Raw genomic sequence first — 18,462 nt, 5'->3', positions numbered from 1 at the left:
AAAAAAAAATTAAAAATATACATGTCTTTTGGCCTAAGAATTCCATGCCTAAGAAAAAATTTTACCAGGCTTTATTTCATGATTGTTCAAAAGCATTATTTATAATAACAAAAATATTAGAAATTTCCAACAACTGTTTGGATAAACTATTGTACATATACATAACCATCTGCCTAGTTCTTTAAAATTTTAATGGAACAAGATTTTAAAATTGTGTGGCTTCTATGGTACTACTTTCGTTAAAATATTATGTATCTATATATACATACAAAAATATTAGGAATTAACACTATCGTATTAATTTTCCTCTGGTACAGATTTTCTCTAGGAGAAAAAGTACGGATAATTTTTTTGCTTTTTTATACTTTTTCATTTATAACAATAAATATACATCATTCATCATTTGAAAGCTGTAGGTCAAAATCAGATTCAATCACGATTCATCAGCACCTCACCTCTATCTTTCTTAGCAGTGTTCCCTGTGACATCGCCAACACACCAACCAGAGAAACTTTTCCCACAAACTGCCTCCCAGTTTGGTGACAGCTATTTCTTTCTCAGTTAGAAGGCATTCCAAATTATTTTTTTGAAAACATTATCTATAAAGTGCTCAACCGCTATCATTGAGTGCATCATGAATACCTACATCGTTCTCTTGCCCGTCAGTGCCGGCACCGAGGATGTCAGGGTAATGTTTCAGAAACTGGGCCACGTAGGTCATAATGGACTTCTCATCTGGTTTATCCACATCAACATCTGGAAAAACCAAATTAAAATCAGAGTCAGCTCCTTAGCATTCACTGAGTATAAATAATACAAATTTTGAATCTAGGCTTTGTAACACACTGTCCTCAATGCAGAAGGAAAATCAAATTACTGTAAATATTTTTTTCAGGGGGAGGAAGACTTTAAATCTAATTTAATGGTGGAAATCTTTATAATGCAAGAAGATGACGCATTTTAACAATGAGCTTTTGGGAAAGTAGTACCTGCTCCTTGTAAGTAACATCAGTGTCAATTTATCAGAAATATGAGATATTGTAATAGTTCTTCAGATGCTTGATGCAGTTAAATACAAAAAGTATGATGAGTTTAGAATTGGGGTGAGGAGAAAGTACAAAATGCTTATAGATGAGATACTATAAGAGAGAGCCCTTGCATACTATTCTTTACAGCCAGATCGTGGTAAGCCACACCCCCCCAACATTTACTTTAGAAGAATATCCGATTTCTTCACTCTTCACTATGGGGCATTCTGTCTGAATTACTGAACTTTGAAACAATCAAGTACTTTTTGTGGGAGACACTGCCTGAAAAACAATCTCAACCATTGTGGTTTTGAAATGATAGGTATTTACCTAATAAAATCAGTACCATAAATCAGGAAAAGATTTTTTAAAATATTTAGTAGTTAGTGTCAAATATTATAAACAAGTCTTTAAAATATCCATTTATAGGCAATGAAAAATCATAACATTTTTACCTAGCATGTGTATAGCTAAAAGAAAACTAAACAAACCCAAAACACCACAGTCAAAATATAAAACTATTTTAATATTTTATAAGAATCTTTCTGATTGAGATATTAATGTAGTATTTTTAAATTGTTGAAAGTCACTTGATTTAAAAGGAAACAAATGCTTTTGGAACTGCTTAAATGACTCAAATGTGATTTTAGACATGAGATGATTAGGCTGGGTGTCGTGGCCCACACCTGTAATCTTAGCACTTGGAAGGCTGAGACAGGAGGATTGTCATGAGTTCGAGGCCAGCCTGGGCTACATAGCGAATTCAAAGCCAGCCTGAACTCCATGGCAAGACCTTGTCTCAAAAAACAACAAAAAAGGCAAAAACCCTTAAGAAATGAGATAATCACTGGTGCTAAAGAAGCATGTGAAGAGTGAATAAAACTCATGAAATGTGAAAGTGAAGAGGAAAACAACATAGGGAATATATGACAACATGGTAGGTACTATTCAGTATCGATGTACGTAAACTATAAAATAATTTTCATAAGGATAGTTATTGCTCTATGTAATCTGTACTCCTAAACATTTATACATTCAATTTGGCTAATTAACTTTAGAGAAGGCAATTTTTATTTGGAAAATAAAGGATCACCTTGTATTGGCAATAGCCTTGTATTTGGGAGAACTTTTTATGCTTGGCGTTCATTTTATACTGGGACAAGTTTTGACTCTCTCACATCCTTTGAAGCTGAAGGCTGGGATTTCTGGGCAATTTCTCCCTTAGTTTTCTTGTACAGAAACAAGAGGGAAAGGCCTGGGCTCCACTGGGTAATGTGGGAGGACACAGGAGGATTTTACTGGGGAAAGGAGCCTAATGAGGCCTCCCTCCTGTCTCAAGAAAAATTCTGAACTTTCTCAGGGAGCTTTTTTGTTTTCAAGCTAGGAAAGTTCATTCTGTAAACAAAAACATTTTCACTATACATGTACATTAATACATTTATTAATAGAGATTTCTGTCATTGCCAACCAAAATGATAAATTATGACATTTGCAAAATCCCCTTTGAAACTTTTATTGCAATGTAACAGACTAATTAACTAAAGGCATCAAAATTGTCTTTTGAAGGCTTGGAAGAGGTTAGCTCTATTTGTAGGTCTTAAAATTCATAGCCTTACCAAAAATGTGCCAAACAATTGGAATGAAAAATGTTAGTGAACCATTTGGCCTGACAGGATGATAGAAACCAAAACATTGGAATGGTTACCAACATTTTAAAGATATGATTTTAGATTACCAATAATCTTCTATTTCTTCCAGATTCTTTGGAGACATATAGTAATTATTTATCCTTTCACACTCCTCTCTCTCACACACATTCCAAATTTAAGTATATTAAATCCACCTCATCCAGATAATGTACTAATGCCATAGAAGAAGTCATCATATTTTGTTCTCAAATCTGTGGGCAAGTATTTATGCAGGAGAAAACTGGCACAGAAAGATATTATTTCTTTCCACTTTTCTCCAGCATTCTGTCCTTTATGGACTCTCAAAAATCATGCAATTTCTGAGTGTAAAACAGGCACATATACTATAGTGTCTGTTTGTGTTCTCGATGATTTTTCAATGTACCTTCAGGATCTAGCAGTCTTGGGATGCCCAACTGTGTTTCAGCAATAGCAAAAGCGTCCTCCAGATTTTCTCTGTTAGATCTGCTTTTCACCTTCTCCAAGTCCACCAGCGTGGGTTGAATGGCGTGGATAACTGAATGAAAGGCCACCCCACTTCTCCAGCTGCGTCCAAAGTCTTTCACTTCTATTCCGGCCTGCCTTAGAGTGACAAACACAGGACACATTTTTAGTAGATGCGAGCAGTTTCTTCAAGGTCTTATGCAAAACCTCATGCTTTTCACCAATGATGTACTATATTGTTTCACTGGTTTTGAGGAAAATTAAGCAAAATAAATTCAGATATATACTTAGAATTTTCTATGTGAAATTTTTCAGTAATTAGGATGGTCAATTTAAACACATCTCTATGCTTATTTTTGAAAGGAAAACATGTCTAGAGAAAACCATATGACAAAATTTTTAAAAGGAAAAATTGTAAAAATACCAAAAGTGATAATAAATGACTACATATTTTTAAAAGAAATATCTAACAATTTCTAGCAATAAGCAGCATTTTTTTCATGTAGGCATTACCACAGACTAAGACAATGTAGCTAAGTCATCAATCTAGCTAAGTAAATATAATCATATACCCAGAGAACCCAAAGGAGCTGTATTTCCCATAAATCCATAGAGTAGCTCCTATTCCCTCATTTTATTTTAAAACTTTCTTTTGGAACTGCCCTAAGAACAATGCCGTGGTGGTAAATCTTTGTTCTTTAATACATACTGGACTTGATTAATTCCAAGCAATTATAATTAATACAGTGGTTTAAGCTGGTAATAGTAGATATGAAGCAAGCTCACAGTGAGGTTTTTCTACTTATAACTTATCAGTTATACAGGCAGTTACACAAAGAGAGTTATAAACATGAGGTTCTGAACATTAGCCACTCTCCATGATTAAATGTTGAATTTGTAAATATGATCACTTCGGTAGATAATATAAATATAGTTTCTTTTAAAAATTAGTCATAGCAACTTTATAGTAATTTCAATGCAAAGCAAAATCATCACTGCATTAGTTTATTTTTGAAATTAATTTTATTGGTACATGTAAGGTATATAATGACATTCATCATTGGAAATTTGCACCTTTACAGAAATCATCTTGGTTCTTAGATATTTTCTAATTTTCTTGAGCCTCCTAAATAATGACTACTCTGAAAAAAATTGAAAAATTGGGCTGGGGATTTAGCTCAGTGGTACTGCTGCCTGACTCACAGTTCAAGGACCCAAGTTCGGTCCCCAGTACCCACTCCCCCCGAAAATTGAAATTCTTTCAGATCATTTTCTTTTTTCTGTATTTGTTTAAAACTATACATATATACACATATAAAGATAGTTTCTTATTACATTATATGAGTAGGTGATATTTCTGAAAACTTTTAGTTTTAGTTCAAACTTCTCATTTAAGAATATTCTCTCTCATACACACCCAAATAAAACTCAGATATGTCACTTTAAAAAGATGTATATATGAAAAAAAGATGTATATATGAAACATAGCTATTTCACAGGTATTTCTAACCTCTACTTGTCTCTATTTAATTCAAGTTATCTAGAAGGAATCTGGAAGTGCGTATCTCATTTGGTGATTTTTAGTAATTTCTGTCCTAAAATATAATTATTGCTTCTCCACAGTTGACAATGAGTGTGCAAATACTATAACTTAATGCTTTTATTTCTGAGAATACATCCTATTAGCACATGAAATTGGTTAAAAATGCAGGGGGCTTAACTATATTGTGTTTCTAAAACCATTTTTTTCTTTTAAACTTTTCAAATAGTTGTCAACTTTCCATGAAGATAGCGAACACCTTATGACAATCTTCCCAGTGTTTACTAGGTATTGTATCACTTTCCACCATCTTCAATCTTGTGAATGTGAAAACCCAGACGAGAGTCCCACAGGAGATAATAGTTTCAGGAACAATGTCATTCAAATACTTAAATGGATATAAACTATAAAATCTTCAATCCATGTCAGAGAAAAAATTTCTTGAAAATTACAACGTGGGATAGTGTTCGAGTAGGCTTGTATAAAAGGCATCAGCCATTTGGTAGCACGATGATATCATGTGTTCTTGTAGAATTCACAAACCTCTACAATTTCTGTAGCTAACAGATAAATTCATCTTCTTGATGTATTGATGGGTAGATCCTGGCCAGGTTTGTGATGCTGGACATTTATGCCAGTAGAACAAAAGCAACTTTCACTGATGTTGCAAATATACATGATGCAGAGTGACTTTGACCTTTCACCAGATCCTGTCTTTGCAACTCAGCAGTGCATATATGAATAGACAAAATGCAGGACAACTCCCACAGCACCAAATCTGAGTTTATCACAAGCTACTTAATTACACGTAAAATCAGTTTATTTTAGGTTAATGTAATACTGTGAGGAGTGATGGACAACAGAATATCACATTGACGCTATTACAAAGTTTAATTGTAATGGCATCAGGACATATGTGAGCATGCGGTCACCAGGCTTCTACCCAGCCATTTCCTCTCCCTGGTCAATTAAATGGCAACAGAGATTAATAATGTCCAAAGGTGTTGCAATCAAATAGTGCACCAGCAATGTGGGATGGGTTTTTAAAATTTGATTTCTACTACATATTCTAAAGACCCACAAAGCTTTGCTCTCAGAAATAGTTTTCACTGCATGCTGAATCATAAATGGATACCCCAAATTAGAACACTGCTAATATACTTTAAAAGCTGAGCAAAACTACATAAATCAGGGACACTAATTACATCTTCTATGTATTTAGCTTTTTGTCTCCTTATATTTCTCTTCAAACACTTTAAAAATAGCACTCCCTATGTATAGTGCCTCAGTATTTTATAAGTAGTTGTTTACCACTATTTTCCCAAAGTAGATAGTTATATTCACATTACATTTTGGAGTGCAAAAGCAAGACACAAAGTAAGTTAATTTTACATATTGTTTAGGAAAGTTAAATAAAAGTGTATCTTCTATAAGAAGATATTTGTTTCTCATCACATCAGACAACAAAATATTGGTACAATTGACTGAAAACTCCATTGAAATCTATTGCTATGATATGATACTTTTAGAGACAGCAGTTTTCTAACCACCTTTATAACAAAATGTATACACATGCAAATTTAGATTCCAACCCTTGAAACTATAGTTGACTGTGGATTTTAGTTTGACAGATAAAACCAAAGGAAAAATATTTTAATAAATTGCTAGAAATTTTGGGGAAATAAAAATAAATACAATTGTTTTCAGAATGTTCACTTTAGTTTGCATATATATCATCTTACTGTCTTATGAAGAGACAATCAAGTTTAAACTTATAATTTATTTGTGTAGGTTATTTAATAGGAGCAGAAACTCTAAATAATGACCTGATTGTAATTCGCCTTCATATTATTAATCAAAAATAAAAGTTTAATCAATTTAATTAATCAGGCACAATCACATGAAGAATGACTTAATTTTATTATAGCATTTTCCTGGAGTATTAATAGTGATTTCATGTTTATATTTTAATTTAAGATGAGCGAAACAAAGCTAAAGCAAAGGCATTCATTTAAATGTTTCTTCAAATTCTGCAATCATTGGAAGGTAAATAAAGTAAATAAATTGAAAGCTCAAATTATCACAAGCATTCAAATTTAAATGAACTGCTGGTACTTACTTGCCTGCCACGCACTGAACCCATTTTAGCAGCGCCTTCTTGGCATTTCCTTGGATTTTGGTGGCTGCCTTGCGTTTACTTGGTGGACTGGTGGTCTCTGAGCTGACAATGCTGTCCAGAGAGGATGCGCTGCTGGACAGTGACTGTAGCTGTGGCAGGTTGCTGGTCAGCTCTTCGATCTGTGTTTGAGGTAACAGCCAGCAGAACTATCAGAATTACCTTTGTTTCTCTTTCTTTAGAGTCTACTCTAACCAAAAATGATTTGTCTTAAGGTCCCTAACAGCCCTGACAAAATGGTTGATCTTACTCCTTTTTAACTTCCTATCACACTTCTAACTGAAGTTCTATCTGACAATTAACAAGCAATATTTGTTCAGTACAGTAATGAATTAATGTTGCGGCTTGGATATGGTTTGAGTTTGTGCCCCACGGGTTAATAGGTTGAAAGCTTGGTCTTCTGTGTGGCAATATTGGGAGATTCTGGATCTTTAAGAGGTAAAGTGCCTAGTAGAAAGTCATTGGGGCAGTTCACTGGGAAGAAGGAATTGATATTTTTATGCAACCCTCACTTGCACTTATGAGGAGTTGTTATAAAAGAGCAGTCCTCACACTTCCCTGTCTCTCTGACTTCCTACCTCACCATGTGCCATCTCTGTCGCTCACACATTCCTGCCATGATAGGATGCAGCCAGGGGGACCCTTGCCAAAGCCGACTGCATGCTGTTGGAACTTTTAGTTTGTAAAACTGAGATTCAGTAGACATTTTGTTCACAAGTTACTCAGCCTTTTTTTCCTTTGTTGTAGCAATGGGAAACAGATTAATATGATTAATAAAATAAAACCTAAGGTTACAAAATTAATCTGGAAGAAATGACAATTTATTTCCCCGTTGTGTCTAATGCTACTCTAGAATTGCTCTTTGCCAGAGGGAAATTTCCTTAGCTCCTTATATTTCTTTTCCACTAAGTTTCATCTCTGCTATGACACACCCACTTTTCAGATTTAAGCCTGTGGCTGGAGCTCTTTGTGGTGGAGGGTTTCATAGACAACACTTTTGCAGAGAAGAGAAAATTCTCCTATTACCGAATTCCTATGTATAGATGAAGGTCTCATTTCTGTTAAATTGAAGGCCATCCAAACATATCTCATGGAGGTATTATAACATGTCTACCACTCTCTCCCACCTTGATGTGCATCAACTAAAAAAAAAAAAAAAGTACTATACCTGGAAATATAGAATAATGGTCCATATCAGGCCAAGAACTATGGATGGCCGGCCATCAGCTATATCAGTACAGTTAATGTTGACTAATTTAATCTGTGTAAAAAGAAAAGCTGTACTAGTAATGTGCTTGAATGTTATAATGCATTTTACAATGATTATTACTTTATTAGACATCAATGAGATCTGTTCATGCCTATGTAGCAATACACAAAGTCAGTAGGGTGAGCCATTAAAACACATGGTTCAGTGAACATTTTCAAGGGTATTTGCGTTAGGTGCACAAAGTAAAAACAACTGAAAGATGGACTTCAAAATCTTCAAAAGTGCATAACTTCATGCAGGGGAATAATCAAACAAAAAAGGCCAAACTGAAAACAAAACAAAAACAGTTATTGTTTACATTTAGAGGTTGACTGGAACTTAAACTGTGATGAGTAGTTTAAGAAGGTACACTTACTTTGAAGTTTGCTACCAGATATCATGAAACTTATGTTCTCTTTTACATATAAAAATCAGGAGTTAAATATTCTAAAATTTGTACTAACCGGTGATCCTCTGTACATGGACTGACATGAAAAACAAAGAAGGTGATATGCATAAATATCCTTTCAAATCAGCATTATTTGTTAAAAGGAAATAAAAAGGTAGAAAATTTAGAGCAGGACTTTGGGAACACACTTTGAAGAAGAACCAAGAAAAGCCAACACATAGTAGAATAGAGGAAGACTATTGGCATTTAGTGCCTACTTTGGGGCAACAAAAACTATAAACTCAAAGCTGAAAAAAAAAAAAAACTATAAAGCATTCAAGACAACCTGTCCACAATTGCCCCTAAGTATTCATTTTGATGTTTTTCCCAGCAATTAAAATTATTTCTAAGCTCAAGCAAAATGGACTTATCATATACCATGTAAGGCTCTCACTTTGTCAACATGCAATCAACAGCTAACTGCTCGTCATACCAGAGAAATTAGAAAAGGATAATGAAATACTCGTCAAACTTTTAGTTCAATAACTCACAATCAAGATCTCACCAAAGGTGCTTTTAAAAATAAATTTCAGAAATTTGTAGATAGTTTACTCTAAAAAATGTTTGTTAGAGATCAAGAAGTACTATTTCTTTCCTTTGTAAATATAACATTGAAAATGTGGTTTCTGTGCTTATATTTTAACTTCAAGTTGTTCTGTGAAAATGGACCTTATGAAGTCAAGTCCTCTTTTAAAAAGGTCTTTATAAACAATGCCATCCATAGGTTGTCATTGAATAATTCACCACAGAATTAATAAGAGGAAATGTACTTTTATTTTCTAGGCAACAAATATTCCTCAGAATGGTTTTTGACACAGGTAGTTCAGGCTGGCCTCAAACTGGAGGTGATTCTGCCTCAGCCTGCTCGGACTCTAGCTGTGTTCCATCACACCTGGCTTATTCCTCAGAATGGATGAAGGCACTATTGTCATATAGATGAAAAAGGAGGTAGGTGTCCTGAAAGCCTCTAATATCTTGTTCAATAAGACTTCATTCTGCTTTCTATGAAAAACTAATACAAGGAAGCTAGAAGAACAGAAACACTGCCATAAGAAAGAGTAGAATGATCAGAAAACACTGTCCAATATTGTATAAGAATTTAAGATTATTTTTCTACATTATCTTAAGGCCTGGAACTCTTTTGAGCCTGGAGTTTGTATGATTCACTAAACTTTGGTGATTCAACTTATCAAAATATACATTATGAAGGGCCAGAGTCTAAGTTTTCTTGTTTTATAAAATGTACTCAGTTACATAGATGTGGAGCAAATCAACTTAGTGTATGCAAACTGAGAAGGAAATTGTTGAACCTTCTACTGTCCAAAAATGGTGTGGATATTCTTCTATAAAGCTGGCTTTGGTATATGCCAAGTGAAGCCAGGCTAAATTTCCCCAAATTAGAAAAGGCTAAATCTAAGAAGACTGTACAGCCCTTTGGGAAGGAAATGTGGCAATATTTAGCACAATTACATGCACGCTTTTTGAACTAGCAATCATACTTCTGGGAATTTACTCAGAAGGCACACTTTTAGTCATATGACAATAGTTATGCATGTAATTATTAAATGCATCATGATTTCTGTTTGAAAACTATTAGAAACTACTTCAATGCTCACTCATAAGAGAGTAGCTGAACAAACTGGCACATTAAGGCAATGGAATATTATGCAGCCATAAAAATGAAAAATGAAACTTTTATGAATCTATTTGGGGTGATTTCCAAGATAAACTTTTCAATTTAAAGAAAGGTAAGAAAACTATAAAATGTTACTGTTCATGTAAGAAAGGAGGTATATGAAAACACATTTCACTTGGGCAAAGAAGTACAGAAAATAAATCAGAAACTAGAGAGACCAGTTATATGGGGAAAGGAAATGGAGTTAGAAGCATGAGAAGGAAAATGGAGAGTAGAAAAGAGGGGAGAACTTGCAGTACTCTAACTTTTACTCTTAAAAACAGCAATGCTTCACTCCCCAAAGTATTCAAAATCTCCCCCTGCCCCCGCTCTCTTTCCTTCCTTTCCTCCCTCTTTCTGTAGGGGTGCAAGAAGCAAACAATAATAAATGAACTTAACTCTATCACTAATGAATGAAGCAAACACACTAAAGACACAAATAAGAACAGAACTGATTTCAACACATTCAGAAAACAGTCATTGGTCGGTTACATTAATGATGAAGACTAAGAAAAACACTACATAAATACTGTTCTCCAGTTATTAAATCTGTTTCTTACAGGTATATGGATTTGCACTTCTGAAACTCTCTTAAGTGTATATAGTACCAGGGCTAAAAAAATATATTATAGATTCGAGTGAAGTTTCTTACTGTCAGGGAAAGTAGAAACAAACATGGATATGCCGAGCAGAAGCTTCCAATATATTTTTATATTTTCCAGTCTCCAAATAAACTTCTAACCTTTAAAAATTACCTATTTTCAGGTATTTTGTTAAGCCACAGAAAACAGACTAAGACACTGCCTTGCTGAGTGACCAAGGTTCATTTCATCGGGAATATCAGAATCCTGTATCCGCTAATACGATACATGGAGCAGAATACAGTATCACAAAGTATAATTTCAATCCAATGCAAAAACCATGGACCAGCAATATCAAAAAGCTCAAAAGTCACAAAGGTTAAAAAAAGAAATGAAAACCTGCCATAGAGTGGAGAGATAATTAAATGTACAAGGTGTACTGAGTTGGATCCTGGGATAGAAACGAAACAACAGGAGATATTGATGGAATTAGACTCGTGTATGCTTTAGTTAACAGTATCACTGCCAATTAAAATTTTTTAGCTAATCTTTTAATTTCACAAACAATATTATGGTTGTGTAAATTCTCAAAATTAGCAGAAGTGTGTGTGTGGCGGGGGCAGTCTTCTCGGCAAATGTTTTGTAAATCTGCAATTATTTCACAAAGATATTGTTTATCTAATCTGTATGAATAGCATACAGGCATACAAGGTCTTACTCCACAGCCAGTCCTGGAATGCAGTATCCCAGCGCTTTCTTCTATAGCCGTTTCACTTTTGTTTCTCTCTTACCTTCCTTCCTTCAAGGAAGTTCAGTGCCCTGCCAATGTTAGCCACAGCATGGATTCGCTTCAAACGGCGGCCTTGTTCGCAGGGCTGTGGAAGGGGAATGGGCAGTAAAAAATAAAAACATACACATTAAAAAACAGTTACAATTGCTGGGCGTGGTGGCCCACGCCTGTAATCCCAGCACTCAGGAAGCTGAGGCAGGAGGATCGCTGTGAATTCGAGACCAGCCTGGGCTACATGGTGAGCTCAGGTCAGTCTCAACTACATAGTGAGACCCTGTCTCAAAAAAACAAAACAAAAAAACAGTTACAAGAGCTAATCAAAGAAGTTAAAACATGAAGAATATCCAAAAGCAACTCATTTTATCAGCTTCCATAGGTTAGCAAGTACAAAGAATGATCAAAAGATACAGTGAATGTTCAAAAATTTTTAAAGCTTATTACAGTAAAAGACACATTGCCAAGCATGGTGGGGTAAAAGTATACTTAAAGCAAGAGGTATATTTTGAATATTTTGAGGGGAATTAATAAGAACGTGGCTTTTACTGTAATGATTTTTAAAATTTAAACTTTCATTGTATTTTATGATAATCACTGGTGATCAACAGTTCACTGCAGTTTCTGTCAAGTAAAAACCTTACAATGTGTCCTCATCCACCTTATTCACCACATCTGGCACTGTGCGCTTTCTGGTTCTTCCTCAAAGTCAAAATGATTGTGGGAGTAAACATTTTAAATCAATGCAGGCATCAGGGCAGCCATGACAGCTCCACTAAAGATACAAAAGAAGACTTCCAGAGCCGCTTTAGAAAAGACGAATGACAAGATAAATGTGTTTGAAGCGAGAAGGAGCATCTTGAGGGAGGTTAATGGCAAGGGGCCTTTTGAATTTTTATCTTCACAACTCTGAAAATGTGTGCTATGGAAACTTACTTGAAAAAAGCAAAACAAAAAGATGCATTGATCTGTAGGCTTATACACACCTTAGAGCTGAAATTCACCCAACACCTACTCTCTATTGTTCGCACACTTAGGAAATATTTATACGGTGCATATTCCCAGTCACTCACCATTTTGCCTGATTCATAAGAACAAATAAGAATACTGACAGTATTGTCAACATTTCCCTGCTTGAATGACAGAAATGCATGGTGCACCGTGCTTAAAAATAGAAACATAATAAAAATGTTATTCACGACAGTGTGTTCTGGCCTGTACAGGCTTTATCTGTGCTTATGTCACCCAAATTTATTATGTGCTTTTTCTCTGCACCACAATGGCAAGCTGAAAACTCAAAGTAAATTTCAAAGAAGTAGGTACTAATTGGCCTCCTCTACGCTCATGGGAACTACCAGAGGAGCTGAGTGGTTTGGTGACTTTCCTCAGGTTGCACAGCTGGCAAACTGGTCTTATTTCTGGGACCCTAGAGCTCTACATAATTTCCCATTAAAATTCAAGAGCACGTACTTTTAATTTTCAATGAACATCGTGTTGGTAATAATCTTAAGGTATGCTTTTAAGCAAATATTCAAATAGAAGGTACATTTTAAAATTCCTTATTTGTTCTTTACTGTAAACTCTGCTATACATGGTAGTCTCATTATTGGTCCATGCACAGCTCACTGCTTTTGTTTTTTTAACTAATTACCTTTTACAATGTAACATTACCCCATGAATCTGCCAACTAAAGTGAGGCCAGATCCTGCGATTAAGGAAGAAAGCCACATACACCTCTACTCTGCCAATATCCATTCTGTCCTCTTGCTTCCCTATACCCATGGTAAGCACCACAGTAAATCTAGTCCAACATTTTCCATACTGCATAGATTCATTTAATTTTCATGCTTTCTTAAAAATATTTGTTGGAGTTTTGACTTTATACAGAGCAAAATTTAATAATCTTTGAAATATACTTTTCTCCAGAACAGTACTGTGCTGAGATCATCTGTGTTGTTAACTTTCATTGTATTTAATTGTTTTGACAGCTGTATAATGCACCCTGCATACACTCTCCTTCTGATGTGAATGTGGGTTATTTCTTGGCCACTGCTGTTGTGATCTAAGCAGACCGGTGCATATTTTACATTTCATACTTCATGTCTTTCGTACAAGTGCAGTTTCTCTTTAGTAAGATAACTGCTCAGTCAACGGAATATAACTTTTGAACTTGCACAGAAACGCCCAATTTTTCAAACAAAGGTTGCACTATTTTTCATTTTTGTCAGCATTGAGAAAATAAACTATTGACCCACATCCTCTCCTACACTTGGTTTGATGGCTATTTTAAAAAATGTATGTAAAATAGCTGCTTATTTTCCATCCTGGTCTTCACTTGTATTTCCCCATATGCAATGATGGGGATATGTGGATATCCCTTCCTCTCCTCTTTGGTAATGTGTTTCTTTTGTAAAATGTCTTTTCATATCTCTTGTCCAAGTTTTCCTTTGAGTTGTTTGTACTTTTATTGTTTTGAGGATGTAATATATGTGTATGAGTGTGTGTGTGTGTGTGTGTGTATGTATATTTGACCTGTAGGCTTATACACACCTTACAGCTGAAATTCACCCAACTCCTACTCTCTATTGATCACACACATTAGGAGATATTTATACGGTGCATATATGTGTGTGTGTGTGTGTGTGTGTGTGTGAGTGTGTGTGTGTGTGTGTGTATTGTACCAGGGAATGAGCTCAGGATCTTGTGCTTGTGAGGCAGGCAGCAGCACCATGGATGTATTTTATATATTTAAAGAGCATTCATTGTAAATGTCTTCAGCAAGATTATTATGCTTTGTCATTTATCTTTGTTTTTTATTCTAAATATTTTGAATTATAACACAGCTTAATATGCAATCTTTAAAATCAATATTTTTGTGTCATAATGATTAATATTTTTTCTTAGCCCAGTGTCTAAGAGATAAATGCTTATATATTCCAAGTATTCTGATATACTCTAATTTGGCATCATTGTAAGACCTGATATCCAGTGAAGCAAATACCTTCTCTCTGCTTTTCTTCTTGAGATGTTTCTTAGCTAAATAAAGGAGCTGTAAACATCACACCATGGAACTGAAGTCCACTCGCAAGTGACTGAGACTAACACAGTCACCTGGTGGCCCGACAGGGGCTTTTGATGCACAAGAACTCTTAACAATGCCCACTGTTTGTTTCTTATTGGGTTATTAGGAGTCTCTTGAATGCAAAGTGTTAAAGAGCCTTTTTAAAAGCATACTACACAGGTTAACAAAATAGATAAGTAAGAAATTCCCCCAGTCTTTAATTTCTATTCAAATTGCGTGCATAAATTCTGTTCTTCTCAGTGACAATTACTCACATCTTAAAAACATTCTAAGCACAGAATTAAATTTAGAGTTCCAATGTTTCTGTGCAATTATAAATGTGTAATCACTGACCCACTATAAAAATAATATCTGATGGATGTAGAGAAATTCAAGAACAATAATTTTAAAATTTAAAAATTCTGGGAGGTCATAAATAAAATCATAGATGAGGAAGTCACAACAGGTTACCAAAGAGGTCTAGAACATTGAAATTTCACCTTTACTCTAATGTGCTGGTAGGATTGGGGATACTATGCCATTTCCAAAGTGATTGTGGTCAAAGTCAAAAACTGTGACAATAAGTATTTTTTAAAATAGAGTTATATCCCTTGGATAAGTATGGAATTCCTGACAATGTTAGCACACTTGAAGGCAATGTTTTGCTTGTATTCTCCCATTGAAAAGTCCTAGAAGGGTGCCTAGGGTGCTTGTTCCTTTATATGATGCTTTTTAGCTCCATGTGGTCCTAGCCATAAACATGTACAAAATTTAAATCATCATTGCCCAATCATATTTATAATTTCAGAGGTTTCATTTATGTCATTTAGAATGGTAAAGAGATCAATGTAAATAAATAATAAAGGTCAAATCAGAAATTGACTTTCTGTTTCTCAGTTTTCCTATTAAATAAGAATTCTAGGGCTGAGAACTTTGTAGCTTTAAGATCTCATAATTGAATGAATAAAGCATTAAAAAATTAGGATTGTTTCATCAAAATGTTTTTTTCTAGAATACTTTAGCTTGACAGTTAAATGCCCATCTAGATTTTTCTGTATAGATTTTTGACAAACTACACTGCAGAATTATACTGGGAACTTAAAAGTGACAGATACAGTTCCTGAATACCCATATGAAAAGTCATTCAACCTGCAGGTAAAAAGCTTAATTCAGGAGGATTTGGAACATGGCTACTTATATCAGGCAATCAAGGGGGCATATATTTCAAACTAATGATTCTCATATCCTAGTACTGATCCCGGTATTGAACTGATATATACGCCTATATATTCCAAACTGGCTTTTTACATGTGTTCTTTTGGTTCCTGCCAAAGCAGAACTTGAGACAAGGACTTTTGTGCATGTAGTTTGTTGGAGAGCTGATCTAAGGTAGTGAGAGTAAGGAAGAGGGAGACCAGGAAGAAGAAAAACTCAATAAAATGTGTGGTACTAGAAGTTACTGCTGTGGACAATCAGACCTCAGTCTCCCTGGGAACTCTTTGTAGAACTATATGAGACATGTGTAAAATGCGTTACGGGGCTATCTCTCCTAAAAATCTAAGGCTGAAACATTCATTTGTGGAGTCCCATCTCCGTTGGTCGAGGGTCCTTTGGAATCATTAACTTCCACACACTTTAGGGCTGCCATGCCAACCTGTCCCTTTGACAAAAGTCCTAAGATAGAAACCTGGACAGATGGTAACAGCACTAGAAGAGAAATTCCATCAAGGTGCATGGGAATGTCTGCCACCTGCATAGCTGAAGTCGGAGGTGAGCTGAGATGGCTGAGCGGCTCAAAGGCACCTGCTGCAAAGTGAGTCCAGTCAGATAAATGATTTACACAAAATCCTTACCAATTTGTATTTCCTAACAAAGGACTCTTTTTCAAAAAGGGACTTTCAAGATTCCTTGCACAAAAATAACTAGAAAGTTATGTGAAGGCAAAACCTTTTCAAAACTCAATTATCTAAGAATAGTGATTGCCAAGATAGAAGAGAGAAATAAAAAGTGCTGCCAACTTCAGGCTTTGTATCTGTGTTATGCAACATTTTGAAGATTATTCCCCAAGATATTTTCCAAGTATAGTAAACATTAATTTTAAAATAATTTATGTTTATAAACTGTTTACTCTCCTCCAGAATTAAAAGATTTAAGCAAGAAAATATAAATATTTCATTATTCGATAATACATTGGAAAAGACATACTTTATAGTTCAAAGTCAATGTTGTTTTTCATCCTGTTGGTTCCATAGCATAGAAAAAAACTGAACATGCCGTTCTTACTACAAATAATGATGCAGGGGCTCAGCAAGAAAATGAAAAATGTCACATTAGTTCCAAGCTTTATTTTTAACAATTATATAAATACACAGATATGGACTGGCAATCGTTTCCAGATGGAAAGCAAATACTTAAAGTGAGGCTGAGTTGCACTAATTAACTAGTTACATTAATTTATAACTAATTGTCTTAGATATTACTGCAGATACAATAGCCATATCAGGGTACTGATGAAGTTCTTTCCTGCTACTACTTAGGTTGCTTCTACAAATATAATCAGACTGGAAGACACAAAAACAAATCCAGATGTACTCAGCTACCTCATCTTTGACAAAGGAGCTGACCATCCTCAGTGGAGGAAAGATAGCCTCTTTAATAAATGGTGTTGGAAAAACTGGATTTCAACCTGCCACAGATTAAAACTAGACCCTTATCTTTCACCATGCACTAAATTAAAATCCAAGTGGGTTAAAGATCTAAATATTAAAGCAGAAACATTAAACTTGCTGGAAGGTAGTTAGGCAGAACTCTGGAAGACATTGGCATAGGAAAAGACTTTATGAACAAATCCTCAGTAGCACGGGAACTAGCAAATAGAATCAACAACTGGGATCTCATCTTACTAAAAAGCTTCTGTACTGCAAAAGAAACCATCAGCAGAACTAAGAGACAATCTACAATGTGGGAAAAAATTTTTACCAGCTGTACCTCAGACAAAGGACTATTATCTAGAATATATAACGAACTCAAAAAAATCAGCCCCCCCAAATATAAAGTCCTGATTCAAAAATGGGCATCTGAAATGAACAGACATTTCTCAGACAAAGAAGTAAAAGCAGCAAGTAAATATATGAAAAAATGTTCCACATCACTGATCATTCGAGAGATGCAGATGAAAACAACACTGAGATTCCACCTCACCCCACAAAGAATGGCTGCTATCAAGAAATCAAACAACAATAAATGTTGGTGGGGTTGTGGGGAGAAAGGAACCCTTCTCCATTGTTGGTGGGAGTGCAGACTGGTGCAACCACTATGGAAATCAATATGGAGATACCTCAAAGAGCTAGGACTGGAGGTTCCATTAGACCCAGCCATCCCTCTGCTGGGTTTCTTTCCAAAAGAACTAAAAGAATCATATCACAGTGATATATGTGCACCCATGTTTATAGCTGCACAGTTTGTAATAGCTAAAACTTGAAAGCAGCCCATTTGCCCATCAGTTGGAAACTGGATAAAGAAGATGTGGTTTTTTTATACAATGGAATATTACTCAGACATAAAGAAGGAGAAAATATATTCATTCATAGGAAAATGGATACATATTGAAGATACACTCCTAAGTGAAATAGATAAGTCACACATTTGTAAATACCAAATAGTTTCTCTGGTGTGAATAAACTACAATAATACATAAGATCCTAATAAGATTACTGACATGGTGAAATGGGAAGAAAGGGGCTAAAGGTGTAGGGAAGGTGGGATGGATGGGGAAGGGTAATAAAAGG

At 35.1% G+C, this 18,462-nt stretch overlaps 1 protein-coding gene across 2 annotated transcripts in view; it reads right to left on the bottom strand.

Annotated features, from left to right (window-relative positions):
* LOC117286012 (nesprin-1-like) overlaps positions 1–18,462 on the bottom strand; it is a 171,336-nt gene that overhangs the window by 59,034 nt on the left and 93,840 nt on the right. For both annotated transcript variants that reach the window (XM_033763310.1, XM_033763311.1), the window contains exons 5-10: positions 11,621–11,704; positions 8,590–8,610; positions 8,045–8,137; positions 6,820–6,998; positions 3,102–3,298; positions 647–756 (exon numbers count right to left, since the gene is read on the bottom strand). In XM_033763310.1, coding sequence (XP_033619201.1) covers positions 647–756; positions 3,102–3,298; positions 6,820–6,998; positions 8,045–8,137; positions 8,590–8,610; positions 11,621–11,704 — 684 coding nt within the window. The remainder of the gene's footprint in view (positions 1–646; positions 757–3,101; positions 3,299–6,819; positions 6,999–8,044; positions 8,138–8,589; positions 8,611–11,620; positions 11,705–18,462) is intronic.

Source organism: Fukomys damarensis, unplaced genomic scaffold (assembly GCF_012274545.1).
Source record: "Fukomys damarensis isolate Sample0158 unplaced genomic scaffold, DMR_v1.0_HiC HiC_scaffold_14, whole genome shotgun sequence".
NCBI classification, from domain to species: domain Eukaryota; kingdom Metazoa; phylum Chordata; class Mammalia; order Rodentia; family Bathyergidae; genus Fukomys; species Fukomys damarensis.
The sequence above is the reverse complement of the archived record's forward strand: the minus strand, read 5'-3'. Positions and strand labels throughout refer to the sequence as shown.